The following is a 16,007-nucleotide window of genomic DNA, read 5'->3' on the forward strand; positions in this document are numbered from 1 at the left end:
GGTAGGCAAGAGAATGGTATGTGGACAGGCAAAAAGGTAAAAACCAGATCAGAGTCCATGAGGTACAGAGTGGCAGACAGGCTCGTGGTCAATGCAGGCAGAATGGTCAGGCAGGCAGGTAGAAAGTCCAGAAACAGGCAAGGGTCAAAACCTGGAGGACTAGAAAAAGGAGAATGCAAAAAGCAGAATGGGGAAACCGTTCTGGCACAGAGAGACAGGAAACACAGGGATAAATACACTGGGGAAAATAAGCGACACCTGGAGGGGATGGAGACAATCACAAGGACAGGTGAAACAGATCAGGGCATAACAGGTAAGGTTTGTTTAGCTATTGCAATGGTTACAGCTGGAGTTATACTCTTGAGTTATCTATGTCTGTTAATCCGAAATGTATGCCCCTTCCAGGAGCTGTACAGCCAGTCATATGATGAGATTGGGGTGATGTTCGCCTCCATCCCCAACTTCTCTGACTTCTACACAGAGGAGAGCATCAACAACGGGGGGATTGAGTGCCTCAGGTTCCTAAACGAAATCATCTCAGATTTTGACAGTGTAAGAAGCTCATGAATGCATAATTTCATTTTGTGACTTGTAACAGTCGTGCAAATGTTGGAACTAGCTTGCTATAACAATGGAGATGTTATTACTCCCTATTCCCGATGCATGCCACTGTATAGGAATTAAAGATGCTGCCTAACACTTTGAGACTTGACCTTTCAACCCGTGACCTTTAACCTCTGACAGCTCCTGGACGAGTCTCAGTTCCGCTGCATCACCAAAATCAAAACCATTGGCAGCACCTACATGGCAGCATCAGGTGTCACTCCCAACGTCAGCAACGGCTACGCCTGTCTGAAGGTCAGCTCATTACCATGGTCATCAGCCAATGGGTCTGGGTCAGGGGAGGCTTAAACTAGCCGTGTAAACTATATTATGTAAACTCCTATAGTATGACATAATCATGTGAACTCCTATAGCTAAACAGCAGAACTCCTGATGAACTCAGTCTAGAGCATCTTCTACTGTTTGTGGTAGCAGGTCAGAAATGTGATCTAGAGCTTTAAGTACTGATGTTTTACCCTCTGTAATTTTATGGGTGATGATGATCGTGGTGGTGGTGGTGATCAAATTAATTCACTTAACTTGATGATGGTGATGAAGATGGTTAAGGTAGAGGGCTCTGTTGTGCAGAAAGAAGAGCTGACTGACAGAGAGCGCTGGCAGCATTTGGCAGATCTGGCTGACTTTGCTCTGGCCATGAAGGTCACGCTCATGAACATCAACTACCAGTCCTTCAACAACTTTATGCTACGCATAGGTCAGTGCTAACCTTTCAGCCATATATTTTAAGGTGAGAAAAGAATGGAGAGCGTGTCCTAGTTTTGTACTGCATGCATATCATGTATCCCATACTTCCTCCTCTCCCCAGGTTTGAACAAAGGGGGGGTGCTGGCAGGAGTGATTGGCGCCCGGAAGCCTCACTATGACATCTGGGGCAACACTGTGAATGTGGCCAGTCGCATGGAGTCCACAGGGGTCATGGGTAACATCCAGGTAAGGCCTCTCCATAAAACTGTGCGACGAGATGCAGGATGTGATAAGTAGTGAGGTGACAACCAGACAATCAGTTATAGCTGTAGCGCATTGGCCCGCAAGGTCGTTGATGTACCTGATTTCAGGTGAGGACTGAGCAGGAACACTTGATAGCCTACAATGATTGATGCATTGCAGTCACCGGCAAGATCTCAAACCCACATATAGCAATCTGATACCCGACTGCGCAGTCGATGATGTGGCATGAAACCATTGGTTGACTGAAATGTAGTCGGCCTGGAATGCAGCCATTGTCTCCCAGATGGCTATAATAACACAAGAATAATCCTACTTTGTTTGATTACTATTTAGATTGTGGGATGTGACTTCAGGGAATATCTTTAAGTGGATTACCAAATCTGGGCAGAAAACATGTTGGCTGGATCTGTATGCATATTGAGATTCATCACCCAAAATTCAATGTGATTCTGCTTCCCCCAGGTGGTGGAAGATTGCTACCACATCTTGAAGGAGTACGGATTCCGTTTTGTGAGGAGGGGACCCATCTTTGTGAAGGGGAAAGGAGAGCTGCTTACCTACTTTCTGAAGGGTAGAGAAAAACAGGGATCCTTCATCAACGGCTCCTCGGTCACCCTGCCACACCAAGTGGTGGACAACTCCTGACCTGCGTGTCAACGCTCACAGAAACACAAACGCACACACATAATCAGAAATATACATTCTAATGTAGAAGTGAGATCTGAAATAATGCTTATACCAACACTCCATCTTTCAGAATTGCAAAGAATGTAATGAGGATATGTACATCTTGCAAAGAGAGAAGATTTGTCCCGCCTCCCCCACCCTGCCTGTTCAAATACTTTTTTTGCAAACTACAAAGCTTTTCAAAATAATGCTCAGCTACTTCCAATACAGACTTATGAACACATATCACGCTACTGTATAGTTACACATATTTACACACATTCTTAGACAAACACTCTTCAGACACAGACCGTCTGACAAACACATGAATGAATTCACTACAATGCCATCACTCAAGCCAGATGCAGCCAGGCTGTTGGACTAAATGCCTCATTTTGAATACTTTCCCCCTTTTACAAAATACTTTATATTTGGAAAATAATGGATTTCATTGTGTTTATTACAGTATCTCCAAACTGCTTGGAGATGAAGAAGACCTGAGATAAGATGGTAGAGTGTTTGAAAGTTAATGGTGTGTGTGTGTGTGTGTGTGCGTGTGTGTGTGTGTGTGTGTGTGTGTGTGTGTGTGTGTGTGTGTGTGTGTGTGTGTGTGTGTGTGTGTGTGTGTGTGTGTACTGTATAAGCCTGCAGTGAAAGTGTTCTTTCTCACTTTTTTTCCGATCTGGAATCAAGTAATGTTGCCATGCCCTCTTTCTGTTTGCTATGAATTTGGAACACATGCCTTCTCTGCTCTTCCCCCCTGGGCTTACATTGGCACATTTGACTTCTTTGAGGCATCTGAGGCTATTCTGACAGTGGGTACAGAACCCAGGTGTGAGTCCTCAGGTGCGAAATTGGAGACAGGTTGAATGTTTTTGTGGGTTTTTTTTGGAGGCATTGCAGGTGTGTGCATGCATGTTGTAAAGCAAGAGTGATTCATGGTATTTTAGAGTTTGTGGTCACCAGGTCTTTGTGAGTAGCTGACACCTGTGGCCATTATGGGTGTTCCGGTGGGTAGAAATGCAGTGCCCTGAAAAGGTATTTGCCCCCTTTTCGGATTTTCTCTATTTTTACATGTTTTTGATACTGAACTAGCAGATCTTCAACCAGAATCTAATATTAGATCAAGGGAACATCAGTTTACAAATAACAAACAAATGTATACTTATTTTAGTTATTTAAATAACAACACCCAATTCCCCTGTATGAAAAATGAATTGCCCCTTTACACTCCTGGTTGTGCCACCATTAGCTGCCATGATTGCAACCAAATGCGTCCTGTAGTTGTTGATCAGTCTCACATCGCTGTGGAAAACTTTTGCATGCAGAACATGAACTGCTCCTTTCAATTCCTGCCACAACATCTCGATTGGGATTAGGTCTGGATTTTGACTAGGCTATTCCAAAACCTCAATTTTGTTGCTTTTTAGCCATTTTCAGGTAGACTTGACTGTTTTGGATTAAATTTGACTTAAATTTGACCCCCAAAAAACACCTGGAAGCACTTGGATGACTTGCCGTAATAGAAGGAAGGAACAATAAATGATGCTCTGTATCAAATAAAATGTTATTGGTCACATACACATATTTAGCAGATGTTATTGCGAGTGTAGCAAAATACTTGCTGTATCAGTGAATTCTACAGGAGAATATCAGACTGTTTGGGAGCTGAAGCTGAAGCACAGCTGGGTCACGCAGCAAGACAATCATCCAAAACACACAATCAATGGCTAAAAAGCAACACAGTTGAAGTTTTGGAATGGCCTAGTCAAAAGTCCATACCTAATCCCAATTGAGATGTGGCAGGACTTTAAATGAGCAGTTCATGCTTGAAAACCCACAAATGTAGCTGAGTTAAAGCAGTTCCGCATGGAAGAGTGGGCCAAAATTCCTCCACAGCGACATGAGAGACTGATCAACAACTCCAGGAAGCGTTTGGTTGGAGTCATTGAAGCTAAAGGTGTCACAAGTAGTTATTGAGTGTGAGGGGGAATTACTTTTTCACACGGGCATTGGGTGTTGCATAACTTTGTTTATGAAATAAGTATGTAATTGTTGTGTTATTTGTTCACTCAGGTTCCCATGATCTAAAATTAGGTTTTGGTTGAAGATCTGATAAAATTCAGTATGAAAAATGTGCAAACGTACTTTTTCAAAGCACTGTATGTTTGTTTGTTTGGCTGTATGTAAGGTGAACAGTATTGCAGATGCGGGTGAGTTTCTTTTGCTCGTATTCTATCCCCATCAGTGTCTTTTCTCCAAAATTGGATGAAAGTGCAATAGTTTATTCTTCTACAACCCGCTGTCCTCGCTTGCCCCTTACACAAATTAAAACATTGCTGGCCCTTTAATTAATATTTTTATAACTAAGTTTCATTCATTCTGAGATTATATTTAAAGTGAAGGGATAAAGGACTAATGAGTCTGAGTTGTACATACAGTTTACTGTTCATTAAATTAATTTATTGCAGATGTCAGGGACATATTTCCTTTTTTAAACCAATGTAAAAGTGCCAATGTTGAAGGAATGGCTTTGGTCCCTGAAAATGTGGCCAAAATGCAGGTCTTTGCTGTTTCTCGATTTGTATTTTAAAGAACCTCAGGCTTGGGAATAAAGTGGCACTTTGAATGGTCTGTAAACTATTTGTGTTTGAGTTTAAAGTTAAGTTAATAATGTATTTCATTTAAATGATTTGTCATTTTCAAGTGTATTGATTAAAAAAAGAATTTAAACCATTGTCTCTAATACTTTCTTTAATTCAGTGTGTTTTGGGTAGGTCTGTTGTCTCCTCTTTGGATAGCATAAAGTTGTTGCACATGTGTGAGAGTGTGATGTCTGATCCATTGCATGCAGAAGTTGCAGAACCCAATGAGCACAATATGTTGAAAATACATTTGAACTAATTTTGCTTAACTGAGAAGAGTTCCCCTTTTTGATGTACCTTGAAAAAACTTAGAGGGGCAACCTGCAATTGAACTTCCATTTTTAGACTTTTAAATTAATGGTATATATAATAATAATCCATTGATTATTGAATAATATAACATATTGTCTCATGATCTTAGGTCAATTGTCATACTCCATCAGAACTGAAAATATAAGCTGTTTTACTCCAATGTTTGGAAACAATGTAATTTGAAACAAAAGCTATACAGCCTCAACTGGTTAATTCTATCATTTTGACGTCATGGATGGTCAGTCCATGCAGACATAGCTCTATGAATTTGAGAGTGGTTGCGTTTGGCTACCGTGGTTACATACAGGACGGGCGATGTTATTGTTTAAACTGAAGATTTATATTAAACAAGTAATATTTTTCCCGAGAGATAATTAAACAATTAAAATATAAAACAAAACATATACATTTAAGGTATATTAACTAGTGAAACAAACAATTCAGTATGATCTTCAAGGGCACCACCTATGGACTACCCGGACACAAGGGAGTGTCGGAATTTCCGGTGACGTCACCGCGTCTCAATATCCATAATGGGTCTGCAGCTGTCTGGAGAGCAACAATAACAAGAGAAGCTCAGCGATAAAACGAGTTATTGTCTCGTCTCTGACACCTTTGCTAGCCCCAACTTTACATCATTCTGTCACCAACACCCTCGGTGAATTAACTCTGGCCTCCGCTTCCTCCGACTCGGAAACCGGCGGAGCGTCGCCGCCACCGCGAAAGAAATACCGAGCTTCGGTGGCGGAGGGAGCAGGGGGGCTTGGGGCTGCAATTGGGTCAGCGGCCCTGTCTACAGTTGTGGGGATTTGAACTTTTCCCAATTCACCCGTTCATCCTATCATTCGATTCAATCCGCACAGTGTAGCCCACATCAACATTAATAACATGCAGGCCAACGGGGCAGGGCAGGGTCAAGATTCGGAGCTGTCCTGCCTAAACAACAGTGCGCAAAACGGAGAGTCGTCCTCCGCCGGGGAAGCTCACACTAACGTTAATGGACTATCCACAACAAACAATGGGAACTCTGTCAGTAACAACGACGGTATCCCAGCCCCAGCAGCATCCAACAACACCGTGTCTTCGGATGCAAACTCCGTGAAAAAGAAGAAACGTCTTTCTCAGTCAGAGGAAGATGTCATTAGACTTATAGGGCAACATTTACACGATTTAGGACTTAAGTAAGTAACGTTAGCTAACGTTCGCTTCCTAGCTAGCTGTCAGCTGATGCTAAATCATGTTCTAAATAATAAACGCGAATAAAGCAAGTCATCATGTTGACAGCGACTAGTTCGGTGAGATAAACAGAGGGGCTTTGTAGAGGTAAATGGAATACAGCACGGGTCCTTTAGAAAATTGATGAAGGGAGAAAGATGGCCCATTATTACACAATTTAGCTAGTTTTGGTAGGAAGCTAGTTACTTTGGGGTCCAGAAATGGGACTTCATGAAATGACAAGAACATGCAGTTTTATCGTTAAGTAGCCTAAAGAAACAACACTTCCCTAATCATCACCAAATGCATACTTATATATGTTTTAAGTGTAATTAAAAATATGCTCATAATGACATTGCTCTTGGGAGTTGCCAAGACCATGGGAACTGGAAAATCTAGTCCAGAATGCTTTGAGATTGTTTGGTTACTCTATAGTATTTGCATGTCAATCAAGCCACAAGGTCACGTGAAATCGATCTGTTTTCGTTAAAGAAATTAGAAAATTGAACGGTCATAACATTTGCCTCCAACGTTAAAGATATGTCTACATATTTGATACAGCACAAGTCGAATTGTTTAGGATTTTGGCAAGCTATTGATAAAGATACAATGATCAGGCATTGTGATGTTGTACTTGACCAAGTAATAAGTTAGTAAACATGATTCAAATTAATTATGACTTTTTTTATAACTTGGTCAGGGCTCTGACAAAATAAGAAATTGAACAAATATTTTAGTGTTGAATATCTGTACATAAAATAATGGTATTTGCAAATACTTTCTCCTTTGCAAGTGCTCACCCTCCCCTCTCATCTACAGTCAGACAGTGGACCTGTTGATGCAGGAGTCTGGCTGCAGACTGGAGCATCCCTCTGCCACGAAGTTCCGCAACCATGTGGTGGAAGGAGAGTGGGACAAGGTGATGAAACCATTTGAGATGTTTTTATTTTTAATCATCTAACCTTAGAGGTACACAACACATCTATTCTACTTGTTGACTTATTTTATACATTTCTCTCAAACTTTTTAAACAATTTTGCTTATTAAGTTGAAATGTACAGTAGTTAGAAAACAGAAAATAACCTGTGTCTATTTTTTTGGTTTGAATATAGGCTGAAAGTGACCTGAATGAGCTAAAAGCATTGATGCATTCTCCAAGTGCTATTGTGGTAAGCCCAACAGTGCTACAGTTAGTGCTGAGTGATTGGTGAATTTTGAGGTCCATTTCGGTTTTGATTATATATAAAAATTAAATTAAAAAACACTTTTCAATTCTTGTTTTTTAACATTAAATGCACTATGCATTATGTGGGTTGAATGCTGTAACACAGAATAAAACAATTAATTACTGCTTATCACTTATTAACCATAATCTATACACATTTAATACAATATTTCAGTTGTTTTGTATGTTACATTTGTTTTAGGCCTATTTGATTGCTATTATTTCATTCCACATCATCATCTCATCTCTATAGAGCTGATGCTTATGCTGTCTAACAAAATCAATATTTTAGTAGTTCTTCACAGTAAATAAGGCATACTTTTATTACTGCTACCATCTATCAATCTTAGATGATGTATTTTAAGGTAGCGATACCACACAAAGCAACTGCTCTCTATCCCTATTGATTGTGTGTTCTTCTGTCTCTTGATTATGGTCATTGTAGGTAATTACCATGTTTTCTACACCAAACTATGTAGAATATTAGCCTGTTGGAAACTAACTAGTACATTGCGCAGTTCAGGATTGATCTGATTTATCTCTAGAGAAATTGCACTCATAGAAAAAACTATGAACTGAAATCGGTCAATTAGTTGTTTAAAAAGCCAAAAATAACTGACATTTCGGTTAGTCACTCAGCACTAGCTACAGTAGAATGCGGACAAGACATTGACAACTATTGCTTGTCAGAGTAAAATAGTAGGATGTGTAGGCTACATTTTCTTCATAGACAACCATTTGGATATGTTTTAAGATGCATGTGCTTAACTCATATTTTCCTCCCCTGTCTGTCTTATTTTCTCCTCTATAGCGGATGAAGTTCCTGCTCCTGCAGCAGAAGTACCTGGAGTGCCTGGAGGATGCCAAGGTCCTGGAGGCGCTGCAGGTCCTGAGAGCTGAGCTCACTCCCCTCAAGTACAACACAGAGCGCATCCACATCCTGAGCGGGTAGCTACCTCTGATCAACAGTCCTAATGCCCTACCACACCCTAAAGAAATGGCCTAGATCACAGAGATCTAGCTAAGCCTCTTTTAAAATTGAAACCGCTGTCACTTGTAGTACCTTTTAAAACTAATTTGATCCACGTCCATTGCAATGTGACAACTAACTATTCCATCAGTGAGGAGTGTTTGTGTTGGAATATAGCCAAATCCTCATTCCGTATGGTCGATGGTATGGATTTCTTAAAGACACATTTTTTGCTCCTCTTTGAATTTTAGCTGATTTTGAGTTAGACAGGGAATCCCATTATTCTAGCTGACTGTCTCCGTGGTGCTGGGGGTGAGTCCTGCAGGGCAGCCTAATACCGATGTCATCTATTTCCAAGGTACCTGATGTGCAGCCATGCAGAGGACCTGAGAGCAAAGGCAGAGTGGGAGGGCAAAGGCACTGCCTCCCGCACTAAACTCCTGGACAAGTTACAGAGTGAGTGCCATCTTACACGCACACATACACACACACACACACACATCTCACACACACACACGCACACGCACATCTCACACATACCACACACACACACATACCACATCCTCCCATTCAGCCTTCCCCCCGGTTTTAAGATGAGTGCACCTTTATTATCAAATTTATTCCTCTTGTTGGGTTCTGAGAATATGAAATATACTTATTCATGTCACTGAGGGAGAGAGGGAACTGTATAACGTTGACATTCTGTCCGGATATGTTATTGTTAGCCATCAGGGATCCTATGGGAGGAGAAAAGACACAGTCTGGAACGAGTCAACATGACAGCCGTGAGTTGGGAAGGAGTGAGCACTTTGGGGCAGAGGTCAGGTCAAATGAAGTGAGGAAGAACAGGTATCACTTAGGTTCTGTCTAGCAACCGCGATGCATTGGCTGTTCAGATGTGTAGGAGGAGACTCAGCGTAGGAGAAGGGTTAAATATCAGTGCTTGTGTGAAAATGTTTGGTTTGAGCTTTATTAAGCGTCCGTGAGTTTTAATAGGTTCATTCAGAACCTAACACTCTCCAGATTAGAAACGGAATTGATGGTCTTTAAACACATATTTTGTTCTTCTTCTTTTCCGAGTGACATTTTAAGAATAGACTTTCTTTTAAACAATGTATCTCTCTCCCTCTCTCTTTGTTCCCCTCATTCCTATCTTATCACACTGTGCCTCATTCCCTCCCTTCTCCTGTCTGCAGCGTACCTTCCCCCCTCTGTGATGCTGCCTCCGCGCCGGCTGCAGACCCTGCTGAGGCAGGCTGTGGAGCTGCAGAGAGAGCGTTGCCTCTACCACAACACCAAACTGGACAGTGGCCTGGACTCTGTGTCCCTCCTCCTGGACCACGCCTGCAGCCGGTAAGGCTCTGTCTATATTTGTCTGTCCTTTCTGTGTTCATTCCATTAATTTGGCCGTCAAAATTGGCTTGCCTTGGGCCGTAGCTGTAGCTGTAATGGTCTTAATTCCCAGTAATAGTTTGTTTTGCTTCTATTATGGTTAAGTCACAAGATTTTTTGTATAGATTAGAGGTCTACCGATTAATCGGAATGGCCGATTAATTAGGGCCGATTTCAAGTTTTCAGAACAATCAGAAATCGGTATTTTTGGGCGCCGATTTCCGATTATAAAAATAAATAAAAAACAATTTTGTTTTTATACCTTTTATTTAACTAGGCAAGTCAGTTAAGAACACATTCTTATTTTCAATGACTGCCTAGGAACTGTGGGTTAACTGCCTTGTTCAGGGGCAGAACGACAGATTTTCACCTTGTCAGCTCAGGGGTTCCAATCTTGCAACCTCACAGTTAACTAGTCCAACGCTCTAACCATTGCACTCCACGAGTAGCCTGCCTGTTACGCGAACGCAGTAGAAGCCAAGGTAAATTGATAGCTAGTATTAAACTTATCTTATAAAAAACAATCAATCATAATCACTAGTTATAACTACTGATCCAGTTTAGCAGGCAATATTAACCAGGTGACATTGTGTCATTGCACACAGAGTCAGGGTATATGCAACAGTTTGGGCTGCCTGGCTCATTGCGAACTAATTTGCCAGAATTTTCCGTAATTATGACGTACTTTGAAGGTTGTGCAATGTAACAGGAATATTTAGACTTAGGGATGCCACCCGTTAGATTTAAAAAAATACAGAACGGTTCCGTATTTCACTGAAATAATAAACGCTTTGTTTTCGAAATGATAGTTTCCGGATTTGATCATATTAATGACCAAAGGCTCGTATTTCTGTGTGTTATTATGTTATAATTAAGTCTGATTTGATAGAGCGGTCTGACTGAGCAGCAGCAGGCCCGTAATCATTCATTCAAACAGCACTTTCGTGCGTTTTGCCAGCAGCTCTTCACAAGCACAGCGCTGTTTATGACTTCAAGCCTATCAGCCTAATGGCTGGTGTAACCAATGTGAAATGGCTAGCTAGTTAGCTGAGTGTGTGCTAATACTGTTTCAAACGTCACTCGCTTTTAGATTTGGAGTAGTTATTCCCCTTGCGCTGTAAGGGCCGCGGCTTTTGTGGAGCGATGGGTAACGATGCTTCGAGTGTGGCTGTTGTTGATGTGTTCCTGGTTTGAGCCCAGGTAGAGGCGAGGAGGGGGACGGAAGCTATACTGTTACACTGGCAATACTATAGTGCCTATAAGAACATCCAATAGTCAAAGGTATATGAAATACAAATGGTATAGAGAGAAATAGTCCTATAAATACTATATTAACTACAACCTAAAACCTCTTACCTTGGAATATTGAAGTCTCATGTTTAAAGGAACCACCAACTTTCATATGTTCTCATGTTCTGAGCAAGGAACCTAAACGTTAGCTTTTTTACATGTCACATATTACTTTCTTCTCCAACACTTTGTTTTTGCATTATTTAAACCAAATTGAACATGTTTCATTATTTATTTGAGGCTAAATTGATTTTATTGATGTTTTATGTTAAGTTAAAATAAGTGTTAATTCAGTATTGTTGTAATTGTCCTTATTACAAATAAAAAAATGCAAAAAAAATCGGCCGATTAATCGGTATCGGCTTTTTTTTGGGGGGGGGGGTCCTCCAATAATCGGTATCAGTGTTGAAAAATCATAATCGGTCAAACTCTAGTATAGATCATATGTATTCACGCGCCATTGACTAATGTTCGTTTTCTGACGGTCACATTTTCTAACTGGATAGGAAATTAAGTGATTCCTTTAAACCAATGCTAAAACCTTAGCGCATTGTCATTATCTGCCCTGGTTTAAAAATATATAAACGTTCAGGGTGATAAGGTCTATTCCTGGAATTAATAAAAACCTTATTCTCTCCTATATGCCCTCTCTCCCTGACGTCTGAGTGTTGTTATCTACAGGAAACAGTTCCCTTGCTACACCCAGCAGATCCTCACCGAACACTGCAATGAAGTGTGGTTCTGCAAGTTCTCCAATGACGGCACCAAACTGGCCACGGGATCCAAAGACACCACAGTCATCGTGTGGCATGTCAACACAGTAGGAACCTTTCTCATTACAGATGAACCATTATCATGCTAATAAGTGTATCAGGTTTTAGTAAACAACATATAAGAGAGGGGGGTTTCAAAGGGGTGGCGGGGGCAGGAAGATGTGAACTTTGGGGGAAATTATTAGCTGAGGTAATAACTGTGCTGCTGATTGACAGGAGAGTCACCAGTTGAAGCTGATGAAGACTCTAGAGGGCCACGCCTACGGTGTCTCATACCTGGCCTGGAGCCCTGATGACACTTACTTGATTGCCTGTGGCCCCGATGACTGCTCAGAGCTGTGGCTGTGGAACGTACAGGTAATGTTGGATTTACTTTTTATCCAGAAAGCTTGCTGTTGGAAAGATCAAAAGTCCTCTACAAAGTTCTATTCGTCAATGATTGTGTTGCGTGTAAATTAGAGATTACTTCCACATCTTACTCTCACCAGGATGAAAATGGTAGTTTTTATTGTCATGTTATTACTAGGCATTAAAAAAGTTTAAAGGTTTAAAAAAAAAAAGTCCTCCCTGCTCACTCACCCATGTCTCTTGTCATTGGCCAGACGGGTGAGTTACGGACAAAAATGAGCCAATCACACGAGGACAGTCTGACCAGTGTGGCTTGGAATCCAGACGGCAAACGCTTTGTCACCGGAGGACAGAGGGGCCAATTCTACCAGTGTGTGAGTGTCTTCCATCAGGGTGTAACTTGTCTGTCTCCGCATAAGGGCAGATTGAGCTATTGTGTGTGTTGGGACTAATCAGTCCATTTAGGTTGATATAACCTTATCCCCAGGATCTGGATGGTAACCTGCTGGACTCGTGGGAAGGAGTAAGGGTTCAATGCCTGTGGTGCCTGGGTGACGCTCGGACCGTCCTAGCATCAGACACACACCAGCGTATCCGTGGTTACAACTTTGAGGACCTTACGGACAGAAACATGTGAGTTAGTCCCATCAATTGTCATATCTAATCATTGTTTCTATATGCACGAGGCCCATCCTGTGCTTATGCAAGTTCTGTGTTTGTGCTGCATTTCCACAGAGTCCAGGAGGACCATCCAATCATGTCTTTCACAGTTTCAAAGAACGGGAGGTTAGCTCTGCTGAATGTGGCTACTCAGGTGAGTGGTTTGGCTTTTCTTTGGGGGGGGGTCAGGTTTATGTCGAGCTGTCTGAGAGTGCACCGGTCAATATTCTGCCTGTCTGTAGGGTGTGCACCTGTGGGACCTACATGACCGGGTGCTGGTGAGGAAGTATCAGGGTGTGACACAGGGCTTCTACACCATCCACTCCTGCTTTGGAGGACACAACGAAGACTTCATCGCCAGTGGGAGTGAGGGTAAGGCCACGTCCTCTTCTAGTCGATGTGTCAAAATTATGCTTTGACATTACTTTCAGTATTCTTTGTAAACCTGTCAGTATAACCACACTAGCTCACTCACACATCAGGGCTGTTTATTAGCTCATGCAACAGAAAACGTTTTCAAACAGTTTGCAAAGGAAAAAGGCCAGGTAGTCCCTCCCTGTTTGTCTGTTTTCTTCCATTTGTTGCCTAATGAACATGACCCAGGAAAAGGTAGAGGTGAATGTTTAACACTCACATGGTCTGGTTTATACTGTGTGTCCTCCATCTACAGATCACAAAGTGTACATCTGGCACAGGCGCAGTGAGCTGCCCATCGCAGAGTTGACAGGTCATTCACGTACAGTGAACTGTGTGAGCTGGAATCCTGTAGTGCCCGGTCTCCTGGCCAGCGCCTCAGACGACGGCACTGTCCGAATCTGGGGGCCCGCCCCTTTCCTTGATGTCCAGGACGCTGAGGGGCTAAACGGTACAGATTTATTTGACTGGTCATCATACTTTAACTAGTGGCCTAGAGCCCTCTTTATATCTGTCATATGTTTTTGGGTTCAGTGTATATTATTACCATAGTCTCTACACTGTAATTATGAGACAAAGTGATGTAAAATACAATTTGAAAGGTTTTTAAGTCTATTGTGTAGGGGTGGACCAAGAAGTTAAGGTAATATACATGCAAGTGCTCTTCTATAATTGACTCTACATAGGGCATTTTTGGGAAATTTGGAAAGCCATAATCAATCAACAATATAATTGTACTTTGGGTAAAAATGTGTATCTTTAACATACAATCTGTAGATCCTATAGGATTAGACAGGTTCAGAATTTATGTGAAACGGCACAGTTAAAAAATATATGGCACATGGAAATCATACGAGGGCAGTTTACGGCGATAGGTGGGATGGTCTGGGAGTCGCTGAGGGGTGGGGTTAAGGTGATAGGTGGGATGGTCTGAGAGTAGCTGACGGGTGGTTTTAAAAGCTCATGTTCTATAATAGTTATGACTGACAACGTAATGTATAAATAAGTACTATTCTATATAGATGTAATGTATATAAAAATATCAAATTATTTTATTATTGCTATGTAACTACTGTAAAGAAAATCAAAAGTGGCATCTATGTAAAACGTGTGTAGACTACATGTAACAAGAAAATAAAAGACTGTAAGAACAATGTTTATTTTTGTCATCCGAAGAAGGGGATGGGCAAAAATAAATGTTCAAAAAATAAACAATAAATGAAAATGCTGTTCTGTTTCTCTCTCTCCCTGAAAGAATGTTGTAGCATGGACAGCTGATGGTGACCTTGGAGCAGAAGACACTACTTCTGGAATCCAGGAGAAAAACACTAAACTCTAACGAATGAAGCAGAGAAACTATTGTGTTTTGACAGCTGCTTTCTGAAGGTTTGGCTCTGGGGCTGTGCTCCAGTGGCAGGTGATAACGTCACACACACGGAGATGTCAGACAAATCACTTAAATTAACTGATTACCAAGCAGGCACCTTGAGTGACCTCCCATCTCTTCTTACCTGTGTGGCTCACAGTGTCTGATGTCTGTTGCACCTCCTGTGTTCAGCCAGGCCCCATCCTCTTTCGTCTTGGAGCTAACCCCAGGTCTGCCACCTTTCACCTGCCTCGTCGAGAGTTTATTATTTATTATTGATAGTATTATTTATTGTCATGATTAGTACGTTGATATATAGAGAGAGGGCTGTAGTGGTGGAGAGTGGTATGGGTATATACAGTGCTGTGAAAAAGTTTTTGCCCCTTTTTTAATTCTCTACTTTTGCATATTTTTGATACTAAATGTTATCAGATCTTCAACCAAAACCGAATATTAGATAAAGGGAACCTGAGTGAACAAATAACACAACAATGACATACTTATTTCATAAACAAAGTTATGCAACACCCAATTCCCCTGTGTGAAAAAGTAATTGCACCCTTACACTCAGTAACTGGTTGTGCCATCTTTAGCTACAATGACTCGAAACCAAACGCTTCCTGTAGTTGTTGATCAGTCTCTCATGTCGCTGTGGAGGAATTTTGGCCCACTCTTCCATGCAGAACTGCTTTAACTCAGCGACATTGTAGGTTTTCCAGAATTAACTGCATGTTTCAAGTCCTGCCACAACATCTCAATTGGGATTAGGTCTGGACTTTGACTAGGCCATTCCAAAACTTCAAATTTGTTGCTTTTTAGCCATTTCCATGTACACTTGATTGTGTGTTTTGGATCATTGTCTCGCTGCATGACCCAGCTGCGTTTCAGCTTCAGCTCACAGACGGATAGCCTCACATTCTCCTGTAGAATTCTCTGATACAGAGCAGAATTCATGGTTTGTTCTATTAAGGCAAGTCACCCAGGTCCTGAGGCAGCAAAGCATCCCCAAACTATCACACTACCACCATCATACTTCAGGTTTTTATTGTGGAATGCAGTGTTTGGTTTTCGCCAGGCGTTTTGAATCATCTGTCCATAGAACATTCTTCCAAGAGTCTTAATGGAAGTCCATGTGCATTTTGGCAAACTTGAGTCTTTG

The 16,007-nt window shown here is 41.5% G+C and overlaps 2 protein-coding genes across 4 annotated transcripts in view; both read left to right on the plus strand.

Annotated features, from left to right (window-relative positions):
• The window catches only part of LOC112223172 (adenylate cyclase type 3-like), a 29,631-nt gene extending 25,593 nt beyond the window's left edge, over positions 1 to 4,038 (plus strand). For both annotated transcript variants that reach the window (XM_024386201.2, XM_042304429.1), the window contains exons 17-21: positions 406 to 552; positions 745 to 858; positions 1,192 to 1,318; positions 1,430 to 1,554; positions 2,035 to 4,038. In XM_024386201.2, coding sequence (XP_024241969.2) covers positions 406 to 552; positions 745 to 858; positions 1,192 to 1,318; positions 1,430 to 1,554; positions 2,035 to 2,217 — 696 coding nt within the window. In that variant the 3' untranslated portion in view covers positions 2,218 to 4,038. The remainder of the gene's footprint in view (positions 1 to 405; positions 553 to 744; positions 859 to 1,191; positions 1,319 to 1,429; positions 1,555 to 2,034) is intronic.
• A 1,641-nt stretch (positions 4,039 to 5,679) lies between these two features.
• Positions 5,680 to 15,673, plus strand: LOC112223171 (WD repeat-containing protein 26). 2 transcript variants are annotated; one of them, XM_042304430.1, is made up of 14 exons: positions 5,680 to 6,376; positions 7,230 to 7,329; positions 7,523 to 7,579; positions 8,447 to 8,583; positions 8,964 to 9,061; positions 9,802 to 9,958; positions 11,969 to 12,107; positions 12,277 to 12,417; positions 12,663 to 12,782; positions 12,896 to 13,041; positions 13,144 to 13,222; positions 13,311 to 13,440; positions 13,739 to 13,933; positions 14,748 to 15,673. In XM_042304430.1, the coding sequence occupies exons 1-14, from the start codon at positions 6,084 to 6,086 to the stop codon at positions 14,819 to 14,821; spliced, it is 1,866 nt and encodes a 621-aa protein (XP_042160364.1). In that variant the 5' UTR covers positions 5,680 to 6,083; the 3' UTR covers positions 14,822 to 15,673. The 2 variants fall into 2 exon arrangements, with proteins under 2 accessions (XP_042160364.1, XP_024241968.2); XM_024386200.2 differs by having other exon boundaries at positions 5,681 to 6,376; positions 14,738 to 15,672.
• Positions 15,674 to 16,007: the final 334 nt, after the last annotated feature.

This window comes from Oncorhynchus tshawytscha, linkage group LG23 (assembly GCF_018296145.1).
Source record: "Oncorhynchus tshawytscha isolate Ot180627B linkage group LG23, Otsh_v2.0, whole genome shotgun sequence".
In the NCBI taxonomy this organism is placed as follows: domain Eukaryota; kingdom Metazoa; phylum Chordata; class Actinopteri; order Salmoniformes; family Salmonidae; genus Oncorhynchus; species Oncorhynchus tshawytscha.

What these genes read in the sequence shown, in the direction of transcription:
- LOC112223171 (XM_042304430.1), top strand. Translation starts at nt 6,084, where the DNA reads ATGCAGGCCAACGGGGCAGGGCAGGGTCAAGATTCGGAGCTGTCCTGC. An exon ending in ATTCTCCAAGTGCTATTGTG is followed by an intron (nt 7,580 to 8,446) that starts GTAAGCCCAACA and finishes TCTCCTCTATAG; the next exon opens with CGGATGAAGTTCCTGCTCCT. An exon ending in GGGGCCAATTCTACCAGTGT is followed by an intron (nt 12,783 to 12,895) that starts GTGAGTGTCTTC and finishes CCTTATCCCCAG; the next exon opens with GATCTGGATGGTAACCTGCT.